The 27,517-nt window shown below is 40.0% G+C and overlaps 1 protein-coding gene across 1 annotated transcript; it reads right to left on the bottom strand.

Moving 5' to 3' along the window:
* Window positions 1-917: 917 nt before the first annotated feature.
* On the bottom strand, window positions 918-25,824 carry LOC135467218 (unhealthy ribosome biogenesis protein 2 homolog). Its single transcript, XM_064744981.1, has 30 exons — window positions 25,649-25,824; window positions 25,044-25,103; window positions 23,817-23,934; window positions 23,345-23,482; window positions 22,687-22,830; window positions 20,747-20,874; window positions 20,111-20,225; window positions 19,535-19,626; window positions 17,762-17,980; window positions 16,913-17,024; window positions 16,025-16,191; window positions 15,170-15,273; window positions 14,670-14,854; window positions 10,722-10,970; window positions 10,176-10,319; window positions 9,644-9,807; window positions 8,874-9,017; window positions 8,496-8,606; window positions 7,699-7,807; window positions 6,962-7,213; window positions 6,120-6,233; window positions 5,530-5,643; window positions 4,613-4,903; window positions 3,875-4,210; window positions 3,507-3,629; window positions 3,109-3,228; window positions 2,588-2,772; window positions 1,997-2,113; window positions 1,600-1,711; window positions 918-1,314 (listed from the first exon to the last, which is right to left on the bottom strand). Exons 1-30 carry the CDS (start codon window positions 25,822-25,824, stop codon window positions 1,159-1,161), a joined length of 4,599 nt encoding a protein of 1,532 aa, XP_064601051.1. The 3' UTR covers window positions 918-1,158.
* Window positions 25,825-27,517: the final 1,693 nt, after the last annotated feature.

Raw genomic sequence — 27,517 nt, 5'->3', positions numbered from 1 at the left:
AAAACACTCTTTCGGTACATTTGTTGTACTCCTGATAATTTAATGCAATACTGAAAACCTGTTTCAGTTGGATGCTGACAGTAATCAAATTATGTGAGTTATCATAAACTACTTGCATCAGTGAATCTTACAGACTAACCAGCACCCATGTTCAGGTTTACCATGTGTTCTCCCCATAGTACGTTTGGTAATACAATGCACACTTGGATACCCTGTTAGCATTCAGATCAATAGTACAGCACCAATTATACAAATATGAATTGAAATATCAAGTTTATACAGTCATAATTTTTATTCTCTTCACAGCCAGTACATCTGTAATGTATATGCATACACATACTCTAAGAGTACATTTACATCTGTAATGCTTACAGCAGGCTTCCTCATACTCAGCCAGTACATCTGTAATGTTTACAGTACTTCTCACACTCAGTCAGTACATCTGTAATGTTTACAGCAGGCTTCCTCATAGTCAGCCAGTACATCTGTAATGTTTACAGCAGGCTTCCTCGTACTCAGCCAGTACATCTGTAATGTTTACAGTATGCTTCCTCATATTTAGCCAGTACATCTGTAATGCTTACAGTAGGCTTCCTCATACTCAGCCAGTACATCTGTAATGTTTACAGTACTTCTCACACTCAGTCATACATCTGTAATGTTTACAGTACTTTTCACACTTGGCCAGTACATCTGTAATGTTTACAGTACTTCTCCCACACTAGCCAGTACATCTGTAATGTTTACAGTACTTCTCACACTCAGCCAGTACATCTGTAATGTATGCAGTACTTCTCGCACTCAGCCAGTACATCTGTAATGTTTACAGTACTTCTCACACTTGGCCAGTACATCTGTAATGTTTACAGTACTTATCACACTCAGCCAGTACATCTGTAATGTATACAGTACTTCTCGCACTCAGCCAGTACATCTGTAATGTTTACAGTACTTCTCACACTTGGCCAGTACATCTGTAATGTTTACAGTACTTATCACACTCAGCCAGTACATCTGTAATGTATACAGTACTTCTCACACTCAGCCAGTACATCTGTAATGTTTACAGTACTTCTCCCACTTGGCCAGTACACCTGTATTGTTTACCGTACTTCTCACACATAGCCAGTACATCTGTAATGTTTAAAGTAGTTCTCCTCACACTCTGCCAGTATATCTATAATGTTTACAGTACTCTTCATACAGTAACTTGAAGACCTCCGTCACTCCTGGATTAAGAACAGTATGTAACAAAGCAATGCCATGGTTGTCACATATATCTAACACTTTGCATATAGCTGGCACCAAGGCTTTCTGAAAACAACAAAAAATATACATCATTAAATGTCTGTAAAATACATTATTAGCCTTCATAAATAGTAATGGTAAACGTAAAACATACAACCGATTCTACATTTTTTCCACAATTTAGTAGATTCTCTTAAACTTTCCTTTAAGATATTCTAGCTACTCATGAATCAAATCTGAATTCCTACAGTCGAGAAACCCTTGTCAATGCTCTTGGACCTATTTCCTGCAAATGGTGGTATATGGTTGTATCATGGATTGGTACAGGTTTACCTAGCGGTATCATCTCACCTTAACAACAGGTAACACAGTCACTCGCTGTACTTCTGTCACATAGTCAGACACAATGTAAGGGGACACCTTCTTCATTTCCGCTTTATGAGAGCTCAACAACCCAAATAACCTGTAACGGATCAGGTGACTAAAAATATAAAAACTCAAAATTTGAGTTTACACGCTATACGAGGCAGCGTCATTAAATGTTTGATTTAACAAATAATTTGATTTCACATCAAAATTGTGTTTCGCTTTCTTTCCTTCAAGTACATACATTTCAAATATAACCTGAAGAATTTATGCCCCGTATATATTTATTCTTATATGAAATATTGTCAATGAAACTGATGTACTGCTGTACTTAAAACAAACCATGTTTATGACAGAAGACATGTTTTATCCCATGTTTTACCTGTCCAGCTCATATGCAGAATGTACCAGGTCAGTGATCAGTGATCCTGATAGAGTTCCCTCCCACTGGAATATTTTGTCTTGGTCACTTCTTTGTATAAGCGAACACATCATCAGTAGCCACATTAAGAAAAATAGATGTTATAAAATAAATACAGATTTAGCCAAACAGAATAAGCCAGACCATGTCAGGAGTTTCCTGTTTGTGAGATAATAAGCAAATAAGCAAGCAAATTTTAACAAACAGATTTAATTCCAACTTGGGGCCTCAGTGGCCGACGGGTCAGCATGCCAGCATGGCGCAATGACCCAGGGCCTCCCACAAATGCGGTCACTGTGAGTTCAAGTCCAGCTCATACTGGCTTTCTCTCTGGCCGAATGTGGGAAGGACTGCCAGCAACATACGGATGGTCTTGGGATTCCCCGGGTGTGTCTGGTTTCCTCCCATCATACTGCTGGTCGCCACTGTTGTATAAGTGAAATATTCTTAAAACACCAATCAAATATATAAATAAATTTCAACTTAATAATAATCTTAAATAATAATAATATCCAAATAATAATAAATAAAAGAACAATGGCAAGGATATGTTTACAAGCGCTGACCACAGAGGGTATGCTCCTCAGCAGGGTGTCTGTGTGATGGACCATAAAGGCATTTAGGACGTTGTAGACACAGGTAAACACTCTGCCGTACAGCTGGGCAGGGCACCTGTCAAGGAGGTTCAGCTGACACCCATGCAAAACTACGCCAGCCGTCTGGTCAGACATCAACACCTGTCAGTCACGAAATGGGCCACATTAGTAATTCAGAAATTCTATTTTTGATGTTGTTGTTTTGGATTGGGACATAACAACATTTTGCTAGTCTGAGTAAACTGATGAGAGGCATGCAAGTAGTTAAGTAGGTGTCTTATTATTGAACAAACAGCTAGGGACCCCTCATTCAACACAGTATGATGAATTCACCAATCCATTACATTCAAACAACTCAAAATTAGACCATATAAAAGAATATAAGATGCCAAAGAAATTTATCACAAGGTCTTTTTCTCTTTGTCACCTTTGATTTCTTCTTGACTTATCATTAGCTACAAGTACAAAAAAATTCACCTCCCCAAACTGCAGCATCCTGTGTTCCAGCTGTAGGACAGGTACCAACACACCTGTAATTAACTCAGGGTTACTTCTCCATCTTAACTCCTCCAGGATGAACTGACACTGGGACAAGGTCTACAACACAGAAACATCACATCATGCTCAATCAACAAATACTCACAAAATAAAACAACACATGTAAATACTTACTGAAAATTCTGTTGGTGAAAAAAGAAGTCCATTACTATATTAATAATAGCCATAATGTTTAACGTCATGACGACTGCAGTTGTTTGTACATCCAACATTCTTTTGTTTGTAAGCTCTCCTTTTCTGGGGATTTAGTCCTCTTGATTCAATTTGTGCTGTACTTACATGTAAGTGGATACCAGTATACAAATACCTGTACTTACGTTGAATACAGCCTGGCAAAACACAGTCATGTGATCTTCAGTCAGGTCACATGACAAAAGGTGGTCCCAAACAAGAGCAGCACAATGTGGTCTCCAGGGTTCAGATTGCAAATGTCGGACATGCTGTTAAAATAAAGTAATTTAAAAAAAATTCTCAATGTTTAAAGACATTTTAGCATGAACAACACAGCAAGGATAAATCTGAAGAAATTAAAAATAATTCCTCGGAAAGAAAATGGCCCACAGTTTTAAAAGACTTCTCCTTCTGAATTGCAGTAGTACTTCCATTTGCACAAACATGCATGGCTTTTCCTATAATTTTAATATTAGGTGTAAACAGTACCTTATTTATATGTGTACATACTTACACAATTCTGTTCAACAGATTTCATCAAGGGGGAGAACTCTTCAGGTTCACAAGACGACAGTAATCTTGCCAGACAAGAAGATACAGCAGATAAAATACTGTTCTTATCATTAATATTGTCTCCAGCCTCAATTCCCCAAGGCTGAAGGAGCTCTGGACTATCACTGGACATCCTGTCTCTCATTCCAGTTTCACCCTGATCTACTTGTATTCTCAGACATTTCCATAAACTGTCCCAGAGAGCACATCTTTGCTCAGAAGTGATGCGTAACGACAACTCGCTACTACTGTTGCAAACACCGTTGACAAAATTTAACACAGGTCTCAGAGCTGTGGTCTGTAAACAGAAACAGGAAATGTTCTTGTTAGAAAACCCACCTCCTCTTTGAAAAAGTAAACCAAAAACTCCAGTCTCAGGAACAGTTTATTGCCTCAATTTATCTTCCAATCGCTGAACTGACAAGGTGTAGGTTCAGCCCTGGCATTGGACAGGGAATTTGTAGATTGCCCTGCCTCTCCCTATTTTTCTCTCAAACTGTTTCACACACGTCCATTTCACATGAGAAGTTATCAAGTTAACAAAATTATATGATAAAGTAATCAATACTGACATCCTGAGTTCTCTCATGTTACAAATCTTTCCGTAATGTGACACCTTTTAAATCTTCCTGACAATGACACACCTGTATTTCCACAGGTAAAACTACAGTGACAATCTGTGCATTTGATAGCAATTTACCTGGCCACTGCTAATATAGCCCAGGCTCCAGTTCATCAGTTTGTCACAGGTATGAAGTGTGACCTGCTGTAGTGCTGTGTCTTGTGCCAGTACTGACCCCAGTGGAGTACCCCCGTCCCTGACCAGCCCCACCAGGGCTGTGTAACATCGACAAAGGCTGGCCAGTACTGAATCTTCAGAAGTCTGACAGGCCAGGTCTATCAGCTTCAGGCACGGCTCTGCCAGGTATTGTACATACTCACAACAAACAGCCTGAAACTTCTCCTTTGTGCTGCTTCTCCTCCGCACAACCTGGAATATAACACACATTCAGATCATTTTGTTACAGGTTCATGTGGACAAAATCAGTTCTTTGCCCCAGACCTTACAAACCTTCGAACAAAAAGCCGTAAGTGGGAGGAAATCAGACCTTTGCCCCAGACCTTACAAACCTCCATATGAAAAGTTGGGAGAATATCAGTCCTTTGCCATACACCTGGTCACGCTGCTTATTGAAAGCCGTGGTTGGGAAGAAATCAGACCTTGGCCATACACCTGGTCACGCTGCTTATTGAAAGCCGTAGTTGGGAAGAAATCAGACCTTTGCCATACACCTGGTCACGCTGCTTATTGAAAGCCGTAGTTGGGAAGAAATCAGACCTTTGCCATACACCTGGTCACCCTGCTTATTGAAAGCCGTAGCTGGGAAGAAATCAGACCTTTGCCATACACCTGGTCACTCTGCTTATTGAAAGCCGTAGTTGGGAGGAAATCAGACCTTTGCCCCAGCTGAACCAGATGGAGTTGGATATGAATATAAGACCTAGATGAATACTATGATCATAAAACACTGCTTTGAAACTTATTCATGTAACAACAAGAAAACTGTAGTACATGTACTAACAAAATTATTATTATTAAGCTAAACCAGCCGGTACCTTAGACATTTCTTCAACGATCCGGGTGATCAAATACAACAGGGTCCTACATGACTCAAACGTCTGGCCTTTATGTGTCATGGATTTCTTCATCTTTATCAGCCGATCACGCACCTGAAAAAAAGATACAAAAAAATCAGACAAGGCTGAACACAGACTGGCTACGCGGTTTATTACCTCATCCAACAGGTGGGGAGTTTCTTGGGCTTCCTTTTATCAGGTAAATGTTAATGTTTAGGCTTGTTTGGAAAGGCCATTGTTCATGTTGCTTTGAAAGATTTGCCTTACTGTTTGGGAAGTTACATGTAGCTGCCCAGTACAAACAAATACTAGACTGATAGCACAGAAATTTCTAACAGCATTTTTCAAAATCACAATAGTGTGAGAGTTCTCTCTGGGGCAGAGGCTACACAGTGTAAAACTCCATTTATAACTTACTTGTTGAGTCTTGGTTAAAGTCAGAAAATTATTCAATAGTTGACAGGTCGCTTAAAAATTTTCTTACATGGACAAAGGCACATTAATAGCTGTGATAAAGAATAGTACTCAGTGTTAAATTGCCAGCCACATCCACATGCTTTCAAACTTACACTGGTCACATAGTGGTGGAGGTGAGTAAACAGCTGGAGATCTCTGACAACTGCCCTGGTCAGCGTATTTATCACTTCCCAGCCCTCAGCTTTTTCCTCTTCTCTACAGTTATTCTGTAGCAAATAAACAAAAGAAAACAAACAGCCTTTACATACAGATTTCTTCCTGAAATTTGTTCTGAAATAGTTAAAACATTGCCTATATGCTGTTACACCACAATAACTCGTTCTTCCTGAAACTATGAAGTGACAGGACAGAACTGAAGGACTGCTAGCTGCTTTATTTGTTAACCACTGAATTTATTTATTTATTTGATTGGTGTTTTACGCCGTACTCAAGAATATTTCACTTATACGACGGCGGCCAGCATTATGGTGTGAGGAAACCGGGCAGAGCCCGGGAGAAACCCATGACCATCCGCAGTGTTAACCACTGAAATCATGGTTTTAAATGCTACATATGTAGACCAATGAAGTATGGAATTTACAAAATCTCAGGGATAGGTTTGCTTCAGCATTTCATTAATTTCACTCGTACTCTACAAATTACACAAAATATCACTTTTATAAGAGGTTAAAGTAATGGGCACACAAACTGAGCAAAGCCTGAGATAAACCAATGCACTTTGCCTAGAACCACATATGCACGCATTTCTTAACATAAAACTTGAGTGAATCCTGTAGGGCGAGCAAATAGTTCTAGGGTTCTGGTTCATGAACGCCCTGAATCACTGAGGCCTAACACAACTTTAGGATTTAACCTTGTGAAAAAAAATCATTCAGAATAACGTGTTTTAAACAACCTATCCAGTGCTGACCAAGCATAGTAAATTGACAATTACCAGTGACTGGAGCCAGTCTGCAAACTGCTCACACCAGCTGAACAGTACCCCTGCCCCAACCAAGTGGAGGAAGGGACACTTTGTCTGACTGTCCACGATTACCCTGATTAGGTGAGAGACAGGGCGCAGGAGGATCGGTGGTGCTTTCCTGGGGGTGTCACAAACACAGGTAACCAGCAGGGTGAAGAGCCCACTGAGAGTGCGAACCCCATCACCTGGGCTCAGGTATTCAACAGGTAATGCATTTAACACCTGAGCAACAAACCAAAAAGACTCAGTTTATACACCATAACTATTTAATTTGTCTGCCATAGATTAAGTCATTTAAAAGAAAAGACTAGTAATATAACCTTAGGTACTTCTGAGGATGATTGAAAACAGGCCTAAACAGCTCAGCCATTTCCTTCTCACTTGCTTGGTAACTCTAGAAATCAGCCCTTAATCTGGAATTCTTATTATGCCATGCCTGAGAAGCCAGAAACATGATGCATCGCCTGTACCCCACGCTTATATGGCAACCAGATAAAACAGTGTTCATGTAATTTCAGCGGAAACAGGCGCATTCTCGGGTCAACAAATGGTTACAACTTTACTTTTAAAGTATGCCAACTACTACAATCTTGTAACAATATAAAGCTGCAACTTTGTCAATGCGAGTTGCATTTAACTGGACACAACAGACCCCAAATGTTGTCATACACACTGGAGCAGTGCTACCAGGTGTACTGATACATTACCTCTATACAGTTAATCACAGCCTCCCCAGCCTCCAGGTGAGGAGGTGTTGCCATGGAGACCAGTTGGGGCAGAAAAGTGGACAATCCCTCCAACTGTCCCATCCATTTGCTGAAACAGCATTTAACCATAACGATAGTAACTAAGTTGACACACTGTCACAACTGATGACAATACTAAGCAACAACTGATGACAATACTAAGTAACAACTGATGACAACACTAAGTCACAGCTATTCCAATAACTGAATCAATAACAAATGAACCATTCATTAGCTGAATGAACATTTGACCATGATGAGAGTAACCAAGTTCAGACATTGTAACAACTGGCAACAACACTAAGTAACAGCAAATTCTAATAACTGAATCAATCACTACTGAACCATCCATTAGCTGAACAAACATTTGATCATGATGAGAGTAATCAAGTCCAGACATTGTAACAACTGGCAACAACAATAAGTAACAGCAAATTCTAATAACTGAATCAATCACTACTGAACCATCCATTAGCTGAACGAACATTTGACCATGATGAGAGTAATCAAGTTCAGACATTGTAACAACTGGCAACAACACTAAGTAACAGCAAATTCTAATAACTGAATCAATAACAAATGAATCATTCATTAGATGAACAAACATTTGACCATGATGAGAGTAATCAAGCCCATACATTGTAAAAGCTGTATCTTTTACCTGAAAACAGCAGAGAAGTCTGCAAGTGAATCTTAAAAATTTGATCACTCTTTTGAGGTGGTGCTAATGTAGACTTTTTTAGGCCCACCCCGCTCACCTGTCAGTAGAGACTGTGACAGCACACCAGTCAATATCCTCTCTGGATACAGCATCAAACACCTGAGCCAGACACTTCTGCTCTGCGCTCATCTTTCTCTTCTTCTTCAATCTGTACATGAGTGTTACACAAAATATTTGTTTAAATACTACATGGAATCTAGGACAAATAAAAAGTTCAGTTCACTACAGCCTTTTTAAGAAGAAATAATTCTTTGACCAATATTAAAACTGTTAAATGTGGAGTTTAAATTTCTTTTTACGATGAGGAAATAAGAAAGCTGAACCTGTTGTTGAAACTGGAATAGGGAAAATGAATGCGCACACAAAAATAACCAATATTAGGGCACAAATTATGAGAAGGTCTACATCTACCTACCTGAGTTCTCTACCAGTCATGTCAGCTTTGATCTTTGCCCAGATACCGGTGATAATGGCAGATACAAGGGAGCTCTGCTCATGGAGAAATGGGGACCTAAGCAACTCTCTGGAAACACTGCACATGGACATACGGTCTCCACTGCTGTTTAAAACGGAGTTAAAATGAATCAGTTAAACATTGGCATGTTTTTTTTTTTGGCATATGCAGTTTACAGTGATGCTCACACTTCCCGGTTACCTGTATCAAACTGTAATTTTGATGCATGTATCCAATCATAACGATAATAGCAACAATCGTGAATACATTTTTTTAAGTGTACTCAGTCACATGTACAACACACACGGCTATTTTTGTAATTCTTAGCACTGATTCAATTCCAGTGTTTTTGTATTCTTCCTTATATGATTGTAATTCACCTACAATTTGAGATGTGAAACTGCACATTATGAGGCACATGAAGGTCTTAAAATTATACTTTTGATGCCAACTTTTTTTTTTTTTTTTTGATAACAAATGAATCCAACATCATAAAATACTAATACGTCTATATATACTCATAGGTCCTATATGGTGGATTAATCAATCAGAATCAAAATGTGTCATTTGAAAAATCCTAAACTTAGGTCAAATACTGTAATTAAGGGCCATAGTGTATTGAAATACACTGCCCTCATACATGTAAACAAACAGGTCAAACTGCTCTCTTGACAATGCACCCACAAACAGACAATTTGGCAGATTTTAACATGTTACATGTAAGCACTTACCTGCTGTCCACTGGTCTAATGCAGTCTGTCATAATCGTCTGAACGATGAAGGAGGCTAAAGATTTCTGCAGACTTTCAGAGAGGCGAGGGCACATCAGGGGGAGACAATTCGCCACTAAGCTCCACTGAGCCACAGGTAGTGTTTCAGATGTGATTAAAAAAGGCTAGAAAAAAGAAATGCTTCCTCTATAGATTGAACATTGAATAACTTAAACAGGTTATAACATCACAAATTCTACAGTGGACTGTCACATCAGAAGTTACTGTATATCACTTAGCAGACTGTACATCACAAACTATTGTAAGCCGTACAGCACACACTCAGCCCACAAGCTGTCTTAAGCCATGAAAGTTGTTGAGATTTACCGATTGGTTTCCAGCAATAAAGGTAAATGTAGCTCTCAAGACCTTCATTTTAGTGAGTCTATATGTCTACACGTATACATGTACATGCTTTCCTAACAATGAGATAATTGTAAGGTGAAATACAGATTTTCCAAAACAAAAGCCTTTGATGTCACAACATGCTAACCTGTCCATCCCAAGACTGATGATCAGTAGTTGAAAAGGTCAAGGTCAGCAGGCTCTCTGTCACTGACTGGACACTGAGACTAGTGTTAAGATCTCCATCACGCTGCAAGCACAGTGCTCTTAGCTTCTGAACTTGTAGCTTACACTGGAAGGTCAAGAACACAGGTAAGTCACTCCCAAAGAATTAGTGTCTTTGAAGTTCAGTCTTTTGTGTGGTACTCAATGTTATTTCAATTGCATAAAATGTCTTCTTGTTATAGGCATTATGGAAAATTTCAAGACATACTGTTGCACAATAAAAAGTTACCTAGAATTTCTAAATGCATCTTTTTTTCCTTAATGAGAAAAAAATTACATCAATTCCACTTTAAAATCTCAAACAGATAAATGGCAAACCCTACAACAACAAAAACATGACAGACTCTGTTCTAAACCCCGAAGAGGCATGGCCACCACAGAACTATGAAAATGACTGAAGAGGAACTAAAAAGTACATGTAATTTGTGGTTGTCCCAGAACAAACAAACAAAACAAACAAAAGGCTTACCACCATGTGCTGGCATTTTGCTGCACCTCTCTTCATTATGTTCTGACAAAGCCGACACCATAAGTTAGAAGATAAATAAGGATGAACCAATGAGAAATCAAAAGGAGATGAAGCTGCAGAAAGATGAGGGTCTTTATCTGTGTTTTCTCTCCACTGTTCTCCAGATGTAGTTTCACGAGCCTCCATCAACATGCTAACTTCCCCCCACGTATGGCACAACATCAGAGCGCAATATACCAGGTCCCAGTTCTGAAAACACAGGTGGCATGGGTTAGTGCAGGCATGATCAGACACAACAGAGGCTAGTTTTCTCATCATAACCAAGGCCTAGCACCTGGGTTAACGGCAACTTTCACTGTGTGAAGACTGCTTTCACCAAAAGGGTGTTCAAGAAGTGTTCAAAACCAAGACGATAAAGCTTTTTGGACCAGCTTTGACCAAAATACTGGTAATGTATTACCATATATCAGCTCAGGGGGCCTCCGTGGCTCAGTTGATTAGAGCGCTAGCGCAGCGTAATGACACAAGAGTCTCTCACCAATGCGGCCGCTGTGAGTTCAAGTCCAGCTCATGCTGGCTTCCTCTCCAGCCGTAAGTGGGAAGGTCTGCCAGCAACCTGCGGAAGGTCGTGGGTTTCCCCTGGGCTGCCCGGTTTCCACCCACCATAATGCTGACCGCCGTCGTGTAAGTGAAATATTCTTGAGTACGGCATGAAACACCAATCAAATAAATAAATAAATATCAGCTCAGCATTACAAAGTTATTACAAATGAAATGAGGGAAGTACAAGTATTGTATTACACTGGGAGCTGAAAGACTACAATCAATAATAACATAATGAAAGTTATTTTCACTGAAGAGGCAAAAATGAAATTTTTTTCAATGTGGAGGAGGGTATACAAATAAACATAAAAAAAGGTGAAAATTATCTAAATTTGTGAGAAATGTGGACTGTGCCAGCAATTGTTAACGTTAAAGACATACATGTACATGTATTTACGTGACTGAAAAGCCTTGAACAATAACAACAACACATAAAACATTAAAATCAGACAAAGTAAAAAAGTGGATTTTCAATTTTATTCTTATTCCATCAGTGGATTTTTTAGTGTCGCTCATAAAACACAAAATTACATTGGTGTGGCCTTAGCCTGACAGTGCCTTCATAGTTTAAACTTACCCTAAACAATGCAACAAACCTTTACTAAATATGACGCCTAATCACTTACACACAGGTAAATTTGACACCTAGTCACTTACATGTAGGTAAATTTGACACCTAGTCACTTACATGTAGGTGAATTTGACACCTAGTCACTTACATGTAGGTAAATTTGAAACATAGTCACTTACATGTAGGTAAATTTGACACCTAGTCACGTACATGTAGGTAAATTTGAAACATAGTCACTTACATGTAGGTAAATTTGACACCTAGTCACTTACATGTAGGTAAATTTGAAACATAGTCACTTACATGTAGGTAAATTTGAAACATAGTCACTTACATGTAGGTAAATTCGATGCCTAGTCACTTACATGTAGGTAAATTTGACGCCTATTCTCTTACATGTAGGTAAATTTGAGGCCTAGTCACTAACATGTAGGTAAATTTGACGCCTAGTCACTTATAAGTAGGTAAATTTGACGCCTAGTCACTTATATGTAAATAAATTTGATGCCTAGTCTCTTACATGTAGGTAAATTTGAAACATAGTCACTTACATGTAGGTAAATTTGACACCTAGTCACTTACATGTAGGTAAATTTGACACCTAGTCACTTACATGTAGGTAAATTTGACGCCTAGTCACTTACATGTAGGTAAATTTGACGCCTAGTCACTTACATGTAGGTAAATTTGAAACATAGTCACTTACATGTAGGTAAATTTGAAACATAGTCACTTACATGTAGGTAAATTTGATGCCTAGTCACTTATATGTAGGTAAATTTGACGCCTAGTCACTTACATGTAGGTAAATTTGACGCCTAGTCACTAACATGTAGGTAAATTTGATGCCTAGTCACTTACATGTAGGTAAATTTGACGCCTAGTCACTTACATGTAGGTAAATTTGACGCCTAGTCACTTACATGTAGGTAAATTTGATGCCTAGTCACTTACATGTAGGTAAATTTGATGCCTAGTCACTTATATGTAAGTAAATTTGATGCCTAGTCACTTACATGTAGGTAAATTTGACGCCTAGTCACTTACATGTAGGTAAATTTGAGGCCTAGTCACTAACATGTAGGTAAATTTGACGCCTAGTCACTTACATGTAGGTAAACTTGACGCCTAGTCACTTACATGTAAGTAAATTTGATGCCTAGTTACTTACACGTAGGTAAATTTGACGCTTAGTCACTTACATGTAGTAAAATTTGAGGCCTAGTCACTTACATGTAGGTAAATTTGACGCCTAGTCACTTACATGTAGGTAAATTTGACGCCTAGTCACTTACATGTAGGTAAATTTGACGCCTAGTCACTTACATGTAGGTAAATTTGATGCCTAGTCACATGTAGGTGTATCAACATTAATGTGTGATTAAAAAATGATTTACATCCTCACTGTCTGAGCAATCTGAATGGTTATCTCACAAGTCCACTATAGCCTACTGCCTGTTCTATAGTCTTGAGGTCTGTCAGGTACCCAATGAGGTGTAGTGGTTTGTAGGTACCTGGTGAGGTGTGATGGTTTATCAGGTACCAAGTGAGGTGTGGTGGTTTGTCAGTTGTCCAGTGAGGTGTGGTGGTTTGTCAGGTACCTGGTGAGGTGTGGTAGTTTGTCAGGTACCTGGTGAGATGTGGTGGTCTGTCAGGTACCTGGTGAGATGTGGTGGTTTGTCAGTTGCCTGGTGAAGTGTGGTGGTTTGTCAGGTATCTGATGAGGTGTGGTGGTTTGTCAGGTACCTGGTGAGGTGTGGTAGTTTGTCAGGTACCTGGTGAGAGGTGGTGGTTTGTCAGTTGTCTAGTGAGGTGTGGTGGTTTGTCAGGTACCTGGTGAGGTGTGATGGTTTATCAGGTACCAAGTGAGGTGTGGTGGTTTGTCAGTTGTCCAGTGAGGTGTGGTGGTTTGTCAGGGACCTGGTGAGGTGTGGTAGTTTGTCAGGTACCTGGTGAGAGGTGGTGGTTTGTCAGTTGTCCAGTGAGGTGTGGTGGTTTGTCAGGTACCTGGTGAGGTGTGGTGGTTTATTAGGTACCTGGTGAGGCGTGGTGGTTTGTCAGGTACCTGGTGAGGTGTGGTGGTTTGTCAGGTACCTGGTGAGGTGTGGTGGTTTGTCAGTTGTCCAGTGAGGTGTGGTGGTTTGTCAGGTACCTGGTGAGAGGTGGTGGTTTGTCAGTTGCCCGGTGAGGTGTGGTGGTTTGTCAGTTGCTTGGTGAGGGATGGTGGTTTGTCAGTTATCTGTTGAGGTGTGGTAGTTTGTCAGTAGCTTGGTGAAGGGTGGTAGCTTGGCAATTGATTGGTGAGGGGTGGTAGTTTGTCAGGTATCTGGTGAGGTGTGGTAGTTTGTCAGTTGCTTGGTGAGGGGTGGTGGTTTGTCAGTTATCTGGTAAGGTGTGGTAGTTTGTCAGTTGCTTGGTGAGGGGTAGTAGCTTGGCAATTGCTTGATGAGGGGTGGTAGTTTGTCAGGTATCTGGTAAGGTGTGGTAGTTTGTCAGTTATCTGGTGAGGTGTGGTAGTTTGTCAGTTGCTTGGTGAGGGGTGGTAGCTTGGCAACTGCTTGATGAGGGGTGGTAGTTTGTCAGGTATCTGGTGAGGTGTGGAGGTTGTCAGTTGCCAGAGGTAACTAAACACTGAATACATGTATGGAAAAAAAAACTTTGTTTTTAAAGAAAAACATAATAAAACATTATTTCTTGACCTCTTTGTTTGTTCTTACCCCCTTTACAAATAATTTGTCATGAAATCCTTTTCCATCCTTTGGAAAAATGCTTACCATTGTTTCCGTGGCAACCAGGGTCATTAGCTTTCGCAGAATCTCTTCAGTGGCAGCCATTAGCTGTTTGACTTTTCCCAGGGTCTGGCTGGTTATTGTTTGCTCAGCCACCCTCACATTCCTCAAGAACACAGAGAACAGCTTAGAGGCTGTGTACAGGTGAGTCACATGACCCTCTGCAGAGGCTGGCAACACAAAATACAGGTACAAATATGTTAATACTAGAGGTATCTGAGCACTACAAGAACGTCAAGGTATGTGTAGTCATGTGATATTGCATACAAATCCCTGATTTTGTCCAAATCCCTATATTTCTCAGAAGCAGAATATCTGTGGATATGGTGCCATGTGAGAAGTCATACAGACAGCCATTTATCAACGGTTATCATAAGGTACACTTTATGAGACTTTCAAGTAAGGCTATCACAAAGCACAATAAGATGAATAAATCAGTCCATGCATGTTTTCTTTCCAGGCATTCATAAATGGTATTCACTCACAGCTTAAGAGGGATGGAAGATAATAGTCTGTCAGATCCTGCGTGAAGTGCGCCCACATGTCCAACATCATCCCTGGGGGTAACAACTCTACCTGCTTCCCAAACCTGCAAATATCACCACTAAATTCTCAAAACCAAAAAGATCACCACAAACCCGTGAAACAATGATCACAGGTCATCTAAAAAAAAAAATGACTGTTCAAAAACAGAAATGAAGAAAAATTATGAAAATAAAGAAGGGCTTTTGTGCATTCCAATTTTTTACAATTGTTTTGTTTGGAATAACCTAAAATTACCCCAAAAATAGGTTGGATCGGTAGGTCAACAGATCAAAAATCAGAAGATTTAACAAAACATTACCAGAATTAATAATGACAAAAATAACCCTATCAATTAGAGAATGAGTCCATATCGGAGGATCTGTCAGGATACGCTCAATGAACATACTTTTAATGATAGCGGATTGAAGATTGAATACCTAGGCGGTTAAGTCAACACGGTATCTCTTTATAATGATACAGAAGAACAAACTTCACCAAACCTTTCATCCTGCCAAAATTCCCATCTTTGTACATGCATATACATGGATTTTTTTTTTTTTTTTTGATTGGTGTTTTACGCCGTACTCAAGAATATTTCACTTATACGACGGCGGCCAGCATTATGGTGGGTGGAAACCGGGCAGATTCCGGCGGAAACCCACGACCATCCGCAGGTTGCTGGCAGACCTTCCCACGTACGGCCGGAGAGAAAGCCAGCATGAGCTTGCATATACATGGAGAAACATTGAAAACTTTTGGCCAATGTCAGCATTCTGACATCCTGGATTACTATGAAAGAATATTTGACCACTCACACTTGCAGCAGAGAAGCCTGACAGACAGCACCCACAGCAATGTCAGGGACAGAATGAAGCAGAGACAAGACCTTCTCCAACCAGCGAGGTAACTGACGTAACTGGACGTACGTACTGACCAGCTCGCACAGAAAGTCCGCACATCTTGACCGAACACCACTGTCAAACTGAAAGAAAAAAAAATAATAAAGACAATACCCATCAATATTACACAATTGATTCGTGACAACAAAGCCTAAGATATTCTTCAAAATTTGCATGTTTAGTACACATACATGTTTACCAGTAATAACCCCTGAGCTTTATTCTACTTTCTATTTTATTCCAATCCTACAAAAACCAATTAGTATATTAATATAATGACCCAGGATCCTCTCACCAATGCGGTCGCTGTGAATTCAAGTCCAGCTCATGCTGGCTTCCTCTCAGGTCATAAGTGGGAATGTCAGTCGGCAAACTGGCGTATGATCGTGGGTTTCCACCAGGCTCTGCCCAGTTTCCTCCCACCGTAATGCTGGCCGCTGTCGTATAAGTGAAATATTCTTGAGTACAGCATAAAACACCAATCAAATAAATAAATAAATAAATACTACCAGTGTGACTAGAGACTACAACATACAAGAAACCTTGGACACACATGCCTGTATATCAGAACAATTCAATACCTGCCCTCTAAACTAATCCAAAAAATGAATTTTGTGAGGCAAATAAAGGCCACATGATATAACTTAAATTTCCTAACTTTCGAACAAAACTCAAAGCATCTTTCTGACATCAACATAGTTCTCCGAATCAGGAAAAATGGCTCACTCTTTAGGTCATTTACGAGACTTTTATCATTGGTGCCTAATATCATATCCCACAGGTTACCTAACTATCTGAACTCACGTGGTCATCCACTGACCAGCACAGACGGAGTACGACCTTGACCTTGGGCTCCAGGATGGCATGGTTCATTTGTAGCAGAATGATGAGACAGTCAAATAAGGATTCACAAGGGCTGTAATGAAAACCATATCAGATACAAATCATACAAGTTCTGTTTATATGTAGTATGGATTCCTAAGACTCCTAAGCTTCCATTCTGGTTTAGTGTTAACCATTATGAAACGATTCTCTCTGATTCTTCACATCGTTTGTTGAGAGACAGAGAGAGCAACACAGGCAGACAAACGGGTAAACAGACAAGACAGAGAGAGACAAATAGGTAAGACAGAGACAGACAGACTGACAAATAGCTAAGACAGAAAAAGACAGACAGAGAAACAGCAATAGAGACAGACGGACAGTCTACCACACAAACAGACAGCCAGACATCGTGAACATGATCTACCGGGATAAAAGGTTGTGGGTCCCACAATCCTCTTTACGGATGTATCACAAGAATCTTCATTTATTTTCAGCCTTCCGAAAGTTTGAAAAGTACATGTACTTGTGGGTGGGATGTGGTAGGTTTTCAAAGATGATCTTTATCGGAGGAAGTATGTATGACAGCCATAAGAGAACAGTGGGCTGCATCATCGGAGGTATTTATGAACAATATGAGAATAAGCGTTATATGTATCTTTACAATGTCAACGTTATCATTTAAACACCATCCAACATGAGTTTATTTCTTTATTCCACTTGTGCAATGGGAGCCAGCATTATGATGAGAGCTAGAAAACTGGATCCAACATTAGTATTCAATTATTTATTTTCATGGAATGTATCCGTCTTCGTTGGCACAGCGCATACCTCTGATTTAAAAGTTTATCAATGACCCCCCTGTAGAACCTCAGCTGGTGACCTCCTCCTACACTGTCCTGTGCAACGTTATACACGTCCGTCACCTGGGTGACTCTCAGTAACTCCTTCAGGCAGACTAGGAACTGGGTGTCAAGGGAATCAGAAGTCTCCTGGGGAATTAGCACATCAGTCAACCAAACCAGAAGGTGATGTCCAGTACTCTTGAGACTAAGGGGGGAAAGCAAAGAACACGTGTACAGATTATGAACAAAAAAGGACTGACTGTCGTTACTGTGATTAATCATTTATATTACTTTATATTCATAGTCAAGGAATTGCTCAGTGCTACACTACGAGGAAACAAGTGAAACATGTCCCACTCCAGGGTACCGTTTTACATGTCCCACTCCAGGGTATTAAACCCATAATTCAGGCTTGTAACAGGAGGAAATTAGAGAGCCTTGTGAGGTGTCTGATGTCAGGTGTCTGGCGTGAGGTGCCGGGCACGTGGTGCCTGGAGTGGGGTGTCTGGTATGAGGTGTCTGATGTGAGATGCCTGGCGTAATGTGCCTGGCATGTGAGGCTTGGCGTGGGATGCCTGTTGTATGTGCCTAGTGTGGGGTGCCCTGTGTGGGGTGTATAGTATGAGGTGCCTGGAATGGGGTGTCTGGTATGAGGTGTCTGATGTGAGGTGCCTGATAAGTGGTGCTTGGCATGGGATGCCTGGTGTGGGGTGCCTGGTATGAGGTGCCAGATGTGAGGTGCTTGGTGTGGGTGCCTAATGTGAGGTGCCTGGTGTGAGGTGCCTGGTATGAGGTGCCTTTTTTGAGGTGTCAGATGTGAGGTGCCTGGTGTGGGGGGCATGGTATGAGGTGCCTGGTATGAGGTGCCAGATGTGAGGTTCCTGGTGTGGGGTGCCCGGTATGAGGTGCTTGCTGCTGGGTGCCTGGTATATGGGGTGCCTGAGGTAAAGTGACTAATGTGAGGCACCTGGTCTGAGGCGCTGCTGATGAAAAGGCACGAGCATTGCCAATGACAGCTTGGTTTGAACAATCAACCTCCCCTCAAAGGACATTAAGGTATTTATTTAGTTAAAATAAAACATGTCAGGTTCAAGAATACTTCACTTGTGCTAGAACCAGAATAAAGTTGTTTTTCCCAATGAGAATGATGACTTTCAAAATAAGAACAAATGGTAAACAGACATTTTTTAAATCAGCTGAAACAAACAGTTGTAAATTAAAAAAAAAAAACACATAGGTCTCATACAATAATCTTTAAAACATCATTACAGTTGTTCCTGTACAATAACCATGATAACCTCCAAAAATATCTTTTAAATAATTAACTAAAGAATCTCCAACAATGCTGTTAAAACTATTGAACGCACAGACAAATGTCACATTTGAGACAAAGCGCCCCCATTGAAAACAAAATTATATTTTGGTTAGCTGAACCTAGTTTGTCCATCAGACACACACAGCAGAGCTCTAGGTATGTTGCCTCATACACAAAGCCTGCCTAGAGTGCAGCTGTCCAATTATTTCACCCAGAAGGCAATATACATTCAGAGGAACGAAACAGAAAAATCTTTGTAGGATGCACTGTTGGAAATGACAGCTCTAACTAAAGCACCAAAATAGATATTATATATATATATACATATATATATATATACATATATATATATATATATATATATATATATATATATATATATATATATAACTGATGGATAATCTGAACAATTAGAGTCTGGATAATAAACAGACACACATGTACCTGCTCTCCTTGATAAAACTCTGGTAGAAGTCTGGCAGATATTGCACAAGGGCATTCTGAATACGATCAGGTGGAATGGACGGAAAGTTAACCTACAATGAAGAGAAGGGAAATACATAAATGACACGCACTCACATCAGAAAACAACTGTTCAAATTTCATGATGGTCACATTCTAGGCCAAATCCAGGATGTCTGACACACAGTTGGTATGTACATGTAGTATCACATTGTCAGTGTGTAGAGTACCCTGGTAATACTGGTATATCCCTATTAGGACAAAATCCACGAGGGAAACATTCATGCCCAAATGTAAAATTCATTTATCTGTTTATTGAACTTAAGTTTGTGTCTTAAAACACACGACCACCTGCATGCTGCTACTAAAGCGCAATGTGTCTGTTATATAGGTGGCACTAACAAATTTAATCAATCAATCAAACTCTACTTTTGCTGTCTTAAACCACTGATCATAGTGTTAGAAAGCAAGTATTTGCAGACAAGGTGGATGGGGAATCCCCCTACAGGAAGAGTATTCCCCTAGTTTCTCCAAAGGGACCACCAACAATTAACGTACCTTGCCTTGTAGTCCGGTCCTAAGCTGAGACAGCAAATGCTGCAGCAGTTTGGGAGGAGCAGATCTGCCCTGGTCAGCTTTCACAAGATAGAACCTGTACAGCTCTAAGTGCTCCCTTAAAAATATATAAAACATGTACATGTACTACATATGCATCCTGAACTTCACTGTATCAGTAAATGATAGAAGAGGCTAGATTTCAAGCCAGAAAATATAAATGTAATAGTGTATTTACCATTAGTTACTTTTCTCATTTTTTGTTCAATATATGAACCTCTCTCTCACTGTTTGTGGGGCCTTGATGTCTATGAGTGGTCAATATTGCTTGTGCCACCGTTCACACAGTTCAGCATTTGTGGAAGACCATTTGTTTCAACCAATATATTCATCAGTAACTTGCCAAACGCAATGTCACTTTCCTTGCCCTGTTATAATCACCACCATCTTATCAGAGATAAATTCTTGAACATGGCATTAAAACAACATTCAAATAAATAAATTCCCTAAACTATTAAAATGAACTGCCTCTACCCAAAACCACATGCGCTTGATTGGTGTGTACAGCAGTATGCAAAAGTCCCTCTACCTGTTAACAAAATGTGTATTTGCAAGAATACTGTACATGTAATTCCTTACCTATGAAAGAAAGCCTGTGACAACACTTCCTTCAGTTTCAGACATAGAGCCTGATCTTTGCTGGAACTGAGCTTATGCAGCAGCACAGAGACAGGGATCAATAATCGCTCACTCACAGACTGTAATACCTGATAAAGGGGTACAAACTGAGCAGTTGATAGACGTGGTCACATTTAGCAATGATCTACCATACATCATATCAGTTTACATCAGACATTCAAATCAGCTACTTAATTTAGACAGTATTAACTGAGATAACATAACACATCAGGTTTACACACGCACGTCTGAGCTGATTCTTCCCAAATTCGGGAGAAGACTGGACTAATCTAAGTGCAGCTTAAACATTAAAAACACAGAGGCATGTGAAGTAGCCTGACAGCATGGTCCATGGTCTATAGTTGTGGTCTGAACCAACAAGCTTTGTGTTTCAAGTCACACTTCTACTGCTAGAATAAAGGCAAATTTCCCAACAGTGTTGCTCCGTCACAAATAGTGGCATGCTACGTTCAGGCTAAAGTGTGACCATGTTTACCAGCTGGTGATTTGAACCGGTGATCTCTGCATATTCGAGTTCACACTTTCAATACACAAAAGGGAAATTCCCTTAAGCCTAAAGGCATTATAATCTGTATTAATCTTACAGATGGCAGCAAGTACAAAGGAGAAAGGAAACAATCATCGTTGACACTAAAAACTGCATCTGAAAATAGCTTTTATTTAAAAAAACAAAAATTATTGAATAGGGTTAGCAGGCCTTGAAATATAAGGAGCGCGATCGCGCTCGCGCTCCTACGCGCACCTAAACTCATTTTGGGGAGCTCTATAAATCGCACGCCAGCCGCCGTGACAGGTGTTGAAGGTGACAATCGTTGCCTCTGCAAGGCGAAAGGGAACGGCATGTGTACTGGTTAAGTGCACCGTACAGAACGTTCACGCTCTAGTCTTCAACAGGATGTCTTCCGTGAAGCTAAAAACCTTCCTTGCATGGCCAACAGGAAATGTGATAGGCTACAAAACGAGTAGCGAGGATGGACTGACGCAAGTGACTGAGGTGTGGTGCAAAACCTGCGCTGCTCACGAGGCGCAGTTGGTACCCAAGCTCCGTGGAAGAGCTGTCGCTGACTTCATGAAGTATACAACGGGAACCAGCTTTATTACAAAACACACCGTCATGCGGCACCTTGAATCTAAAGTGCATCATATGGGTGTCGAACTTGAAAAGTTGGCTGAGACTGCTTTAGGTCAGGCACTGAAGACTGGTCAGAAACGCCTCGAAGATGAAACTTATCAGAAACTTTCTCATATCTTTTGGAATTATATGCTGTTATTTTTTTTATTATTATTATTTTTTTTCACAGCATTCAATGACAATTCTGACAATGACACTTCTGACTTGTGCTGTCTTCTGGTATTGAATTTACCCTCATTAAGACACCTGTTATCCACCCATGACCATGCAGGCCCTCAGTAAAATAGTCCAGGTCAAAGCCATTTAACTTACCAAAACTATGGCAGCCATGTTTATATAGATTTTCAGTTTTTGTATATTTTATGAAATAGCTCTCCTAAAGTAATTTAGGAGGACTATTTCCAGGAGAGCTTTTCACACTCCTTGCTGAAATAAGGAGGACTGAAAATAGCACTCCTGGGATTTTCAAACGACGAGGCCTGGGTTAGAATTCCATGGTAGACTTTATTAACTACTGTAATTCTTCAACTTTTTCGCATGTTTACAAGGTGTTTTTATTTAACCATATTCTGAAGGCAATATTGGGTGAAGACTGGTAAAACTATACTTTTCTGAAGTTAATCCAGCCAATGTAGTTTTGTCTCCAAAATCAAATAAAATATGTGCACAAATTGCAACAAAAGTTACTCTTTCATATGCGAAAATGGTTGAGGAATTATGGTACATCAATATTGTTGGGGAAAATGACCTGTTTTTGATTAGAGTTGGCATTCTGAGCTCGTCTGTAGTGATGTGTCAACTTGTTAACGAGGTCCAGGGTTTGGGAGGGGTCTAGAGAATCACTGCTCCTTGGGTAACCAGCCACAGTCAGCCATAGTGAATACAGCTGAGCCTTGAAAACAAACAAACTCAAAAACAGAGTTCAACATTTTTCACACAATAAATTCTGCTTAAATTCATTGTAGTCCTCTATGGAAGATGGTTAAAAAACTTGGCTAGGTCTAAAATATAACTCAATGTTGTTAGAGGTTAGCCTCAGTGAGCAAATAATTGTAGCATAAACTACAACGATCTTCAACCAATAACGTAATAAACCAGTGTATCTTCCAGTGTATCCTCCAGTGTATCGTTCAGTGTATCCTCTAGTGTATCGTTCAGTGTATCCTCGAGTGTATCGTTCAGTGTATCCTCGAGTGTATCGTTCAGTGTATCCTCGAGTGTATCGTTCAGTGTATTGTTCAGTTGCCCCACTTGCTGATGCAGCATTTACACTACTGAACGAAGGCAGGAAAATCCATGAGGACTGACAACGAGGAGGAGGGCTGTTAATGTATATTAGAACCTAACTGGGTCAACATGCAGCAAGTAAATGTTCTTCAGGAAGGATTATTCTTGCCAAAGCTTACCAAATTATCATATCTGGAGGTGAAGACATGCCTTAGCGCTGGTGACCCCACCACAGACTGACAGCAGTTCAACACAGAGGTCAGTGCTGCCCTTTCCGATGAAACACGCTCACTTGACAACAGCACATCACAAACTGCCTGAAAACATGAAGAGAACCTACAGTTACTCTGAATTCTGGTAACCCTTAAGTATTTCACTCAAAACATCAGTATCAAACATGATGTCAAAGCTTGTGAGAGGCTCATAGACTTGTTGCAAACACAAACAACGGAAGCAGGCGGAAAACGGATTTTCAGACCTTTCTGATTTAGTCTATTACTCTTTACTTAGAAGGATTTAAACTAAAATACAACACTGAAGTTTTATGTTTAGACAGGTAGAAAGGAGAAAACAAGTACTGCCCTAAAACCACTGGATCCTGTTACTGGTATATGCCGAATGAAAAAAAAGTAAGTGAATATTTGTTCTCACCTGGCAAAAAGAGTTCTTTATGACAACTGCATGAGCAGGGGAGTGAAGTCTGGGGGACTGTAAGATTTGGGCTAGGCATCTCCACACTTCCTCAACCTCATCATCACTCAGTTTTAACCTAAAAATAACACACACTAGAGGAACCATCCTGTCAAATACACACTTGATCACAGAAACAAGAAAATGCATACCACCATCTAAAATTATGACTAGTTGAACATTTGTTAATTCATTCATTCCATTGCCGTTCAATGCAATATTCAAGAATGTTGCATTTATACAAGTCAATGGCAGTCAGTTTTATAGGTGGAAGAAACCAAAGTGCCCAGGATGAACCACAGACCTTTGGCAAGTTACTTATCAACATTCACACATGTAATGTACAGCTATGCACACAAAATTGATGGCAGTGGTCTTCAGAAAATGTTTTCTAAACTGCGCTAATAGCTACACAAGCGCTGTCCACTACTCACAGAACCTTGAACCTTTCATCACAGAGCCTTGAACACTGAAAGCTGAGGATAAATGAATGTTTGGGTTTTAACGTCATACTTAACAACTTTTCAGTCATATGACAACCAGGAATCATTAGGTGTGTGCACATATATTCTTGTTTTCTTGTGGCAAGGCGAGTCCATGCTGCCAAAGTGCTGCTGCCACTGTAGTATCATGCCGCAGACACCAGACATGACACCCCACCTAGTCACATTATACTGACACCTGGCCAACCAGTCCTGTTTCCTTGCTCTAACCTCTCAGTACTGAGCACCAAGCGAGGCAGCAACAAGTACAATTCTGGTACTTGTCTTTGGTATGACCTGACACAGGTTTGATCCTGAGTCTCTCGACTTCAAGGCGAATGCTCTAACCATTTAGGCCACCAAAGCAATTGGCCAGGTTTGAGTCTGCATCTTAACTGTGTGTCCTAGTGATTGAAAGGCCAACACCTTTATAACGACCCAGCCACTGCAAGTTCCAAAAGATGTTTCATTTTGTTACATGTTGAGTGACAAGTCAGTAACAAGGGCTAATTATTTTTTGACACAATTAGTTCATTTTTCACATGAGATTCAGATTTAACTATTTTTACACAATATATTTACACCTATAATTTGTTGGGGGATTCTTCTTTTTTACCTTTTCCTTATTAACAATTAGTCAGTAATGATGTCTATAATTATCTTCTCTTTGTTAGGCAGGTACACATTGTCAGTTACCCAACAATACTTCACTAGCTTCAGTTTATCTGAGATGGCGGTATGTCTATCCTTTAGTCTCTGTACAATCCTGTAAATGGAACCAGACACAAATTTAAAATAGCATTCAATGATTGAATATATTGGCTGATTCACATTTTCAGATTTTTCTGAACTCTTTCCATATAAATAAATGACTTTGCTAGTATGGCGATGTTTTGCTTCATTTGCTTCATTGGTGGCAAAGGTAGAGGGTACGCTTGACTGACCTGGACTTAAATGACCCATGAGCCTCTCACCAAAGAGGTTGTTGTGAGTTCAAGTCCAGCTCATGCTGGCTTCCTCTCTTGACATGTGAGGGAAGGTTTTCTAGCAACCTGCAGATGGTCATGGGTTTTTCCTGTGCTTTGACTCAAACTACTTCCTGTCGTCGTATAAGTGAAATACCTGTAACCTTGAGTACAACACCAATGGAACAAATAAATCAAGAATAACTTGAAAATAAAATGTAAAGCTGTTGTAAAGCAGAAGCTGCTGTCTGCAGTTTGTCGTTGATCTGCTTCGCAAATGCTCAGTGTAAAAGCAGATGACCGGTTGTATGGACTAGGTCGATGCTTCTGAGATTTCTTTTCCCACAGGTTCTTCACTCTATGACACGACAGCAGTTTGTCGTTGATCTGCTTCGCAATGCTCAGTGTAAAAAGCAGATGACGGTTGTATGGACTAGGTCGATGCTTCTGAGATTTCTTTTCCCACAGGTTCTTCACTCTATGACACGACAGCAACCTCATCTTACCTCCCCCCACCCCCATCCTTCAAAGTATGCACAACTAAATTAAAGAAAGAGTGTCTACCATTGGCTCTGGGAAACTGGGAGATTTTATCATTGATAAACGAAATGTGGCACTCGGGTAATGCGGATTCCAATAGTATACCACGTGGGTAAACGATTTCATACACACAGTTAAAGATGTCCATAAAATAAATGTCACCTTCTATTCGTCGTCGTCACAAACCACAGCTTCCGCCATAACCAAACAAAATACCATTCATCACAACGAAAAAACAATTAAAAAAAACATAAATGAAACTTACCGCTGTAGACTTTTGCCATCTTTGCTTTCTCCCCTTAAATAACGAAAGAACTCACAAGGGGAAATAACTTTTGCAAACTAAAATCCCCGGCTTGGATAGCACCATGGGCCAAGCCTCATTTTTCAAGAAGTGGGGGTCCAAATCTGCATGCCTATCCCCTTTATTGAAATTGTTTATTTTCAGTTCTTTTACGACACACTTTAAAAGACGGTCATCTGTGGTTGTCATATTGAGAGCACTGGGACCAGCGTTTAAAGTCAACTCGGGCACTTAACGTTATACTCGGAATCCCGACTTCTAAACTTTTAAACGTTTTTCTGTTTTTTTCTTTTAGTGCACATTTACACATCCAAACTCTAGACGCCATGTCTACAATTAACTTTGAATGGTTCTGACGGCAGTACGAGCTTGGAATCTCGCTTCTACATGTCCTCGCTCTTTCGTGTAGTTTATCAGTTATGGATGACGCCTCGAAAGGGCGAAACAAAAGTACCACACTTAAAAGCGAGGGGAAAAGAAAGAAAGAGCTTGTACCAAACAAAAGCTCTTTAAGCGTCCAGTAATGCCTAATATAATCTATGCCGTGTTGATGACACTATAAGATGCAAACGGTCACTACATATTCTAGTATCAAGTCCCCTCCAGAGTCATATATAATTGCTCTAGCATAGCCAAAAATACTGTGTTGTCATTACATAACTTGTACTATACGCTCACAAAAAACAGAAGCCAATTTATATAATATAAAACACTTCACAACTATGCATCCGTTGGGAAATGGTTACACCTATAATTGCTGGTGAATCATAGATATATATTTACAAAGCAAAGCACCATAGATCTTCCACCCTAGATGATCAGCATTAGTTAATGGATGATATGCTAAGCCCCTTTGTATTATTGTAATTGATTACATGTATGTGATTGTATATCAAATGTTATAACACAGAATTTTGAGTAATTCTAATTGATTGATGTCTAATAAATTGCAACTGATATGACAGCATTTTTTGTTTAGCTACTTAATTCTGCTTTAGCCATGGTGCTCTGGGGCATGCGCAATGTTACTTTTTAAGGATATACATGACCAGTAAAATAAAACCCTCAGTGAGGTAAACTGACAAGAGGTCAGACTTCATCGGTAATAGGGCTGACCACCTTCCAATTATCATACCGTCATTACTGTCGGTGTTTTAGATTAATTCAACTTGTCCTGGGGCTACGGGATGTATAAACATGGCGCAGTTTAGTATCCCCGCTGTATTTACTTGTTCAGTTGTTGTGAAAGCGTGACAGAGGTATTTTCACACTTTTCACTATTTTATAGCAGGAGTTTGTGTATAATACAAATATGGACCTTTCAATGTTCAAACATTAGGTATTACAGACTACGAACTGGATTTGACCTGG

This window comes from Liolophura sinensis, chromosome 6 (assembly GCF_032854445.1).
Source record: "Liolophura sinensis isolate JHLJ2023 chromosome 6, CUHK_Ljap_v2, whole genome shotgun sequence".
NCBI lineage: Eukaryota > Metazoa > Mollusca > Polyplacophora > Chitonida > Chitonidae > Liolophura > Liolophura sinensis.
The sequence above is the reverse complement of the archived record's forward strand: the minus strand, read 5'-3'. Positions and strand labels throughout refer to the sequence as shown.

What these genes read in the sequence shown, in the direction of transcription:
- LOC135467218 (XM_064744981.1), bottom strand. Translation starts at nt 25,824, where the DNA reads ATGGGGGTGGGGGGAGGTAAGATGAGGTTGCTGTCGTGTCATAGAGTG. An exon ending in CAAAATGCCAGCACATGGTG is followed by an intron (nt 10,320 to 10,721) that starts GTAAGCCTTTTG and finishes TTGACCTTCCAG; the next exon opens with TGTAAGCTACAAGTTCAGAA. An exon ending in ATTAGACCAGTGGACAGCAG is followed by an intron (nt 9,018 to 9,643) that starts GTAAGTGCTTAC and finishes CGTTTTAAACAG; the next exon opens with CAGTGGAGACCGTATGTCCA.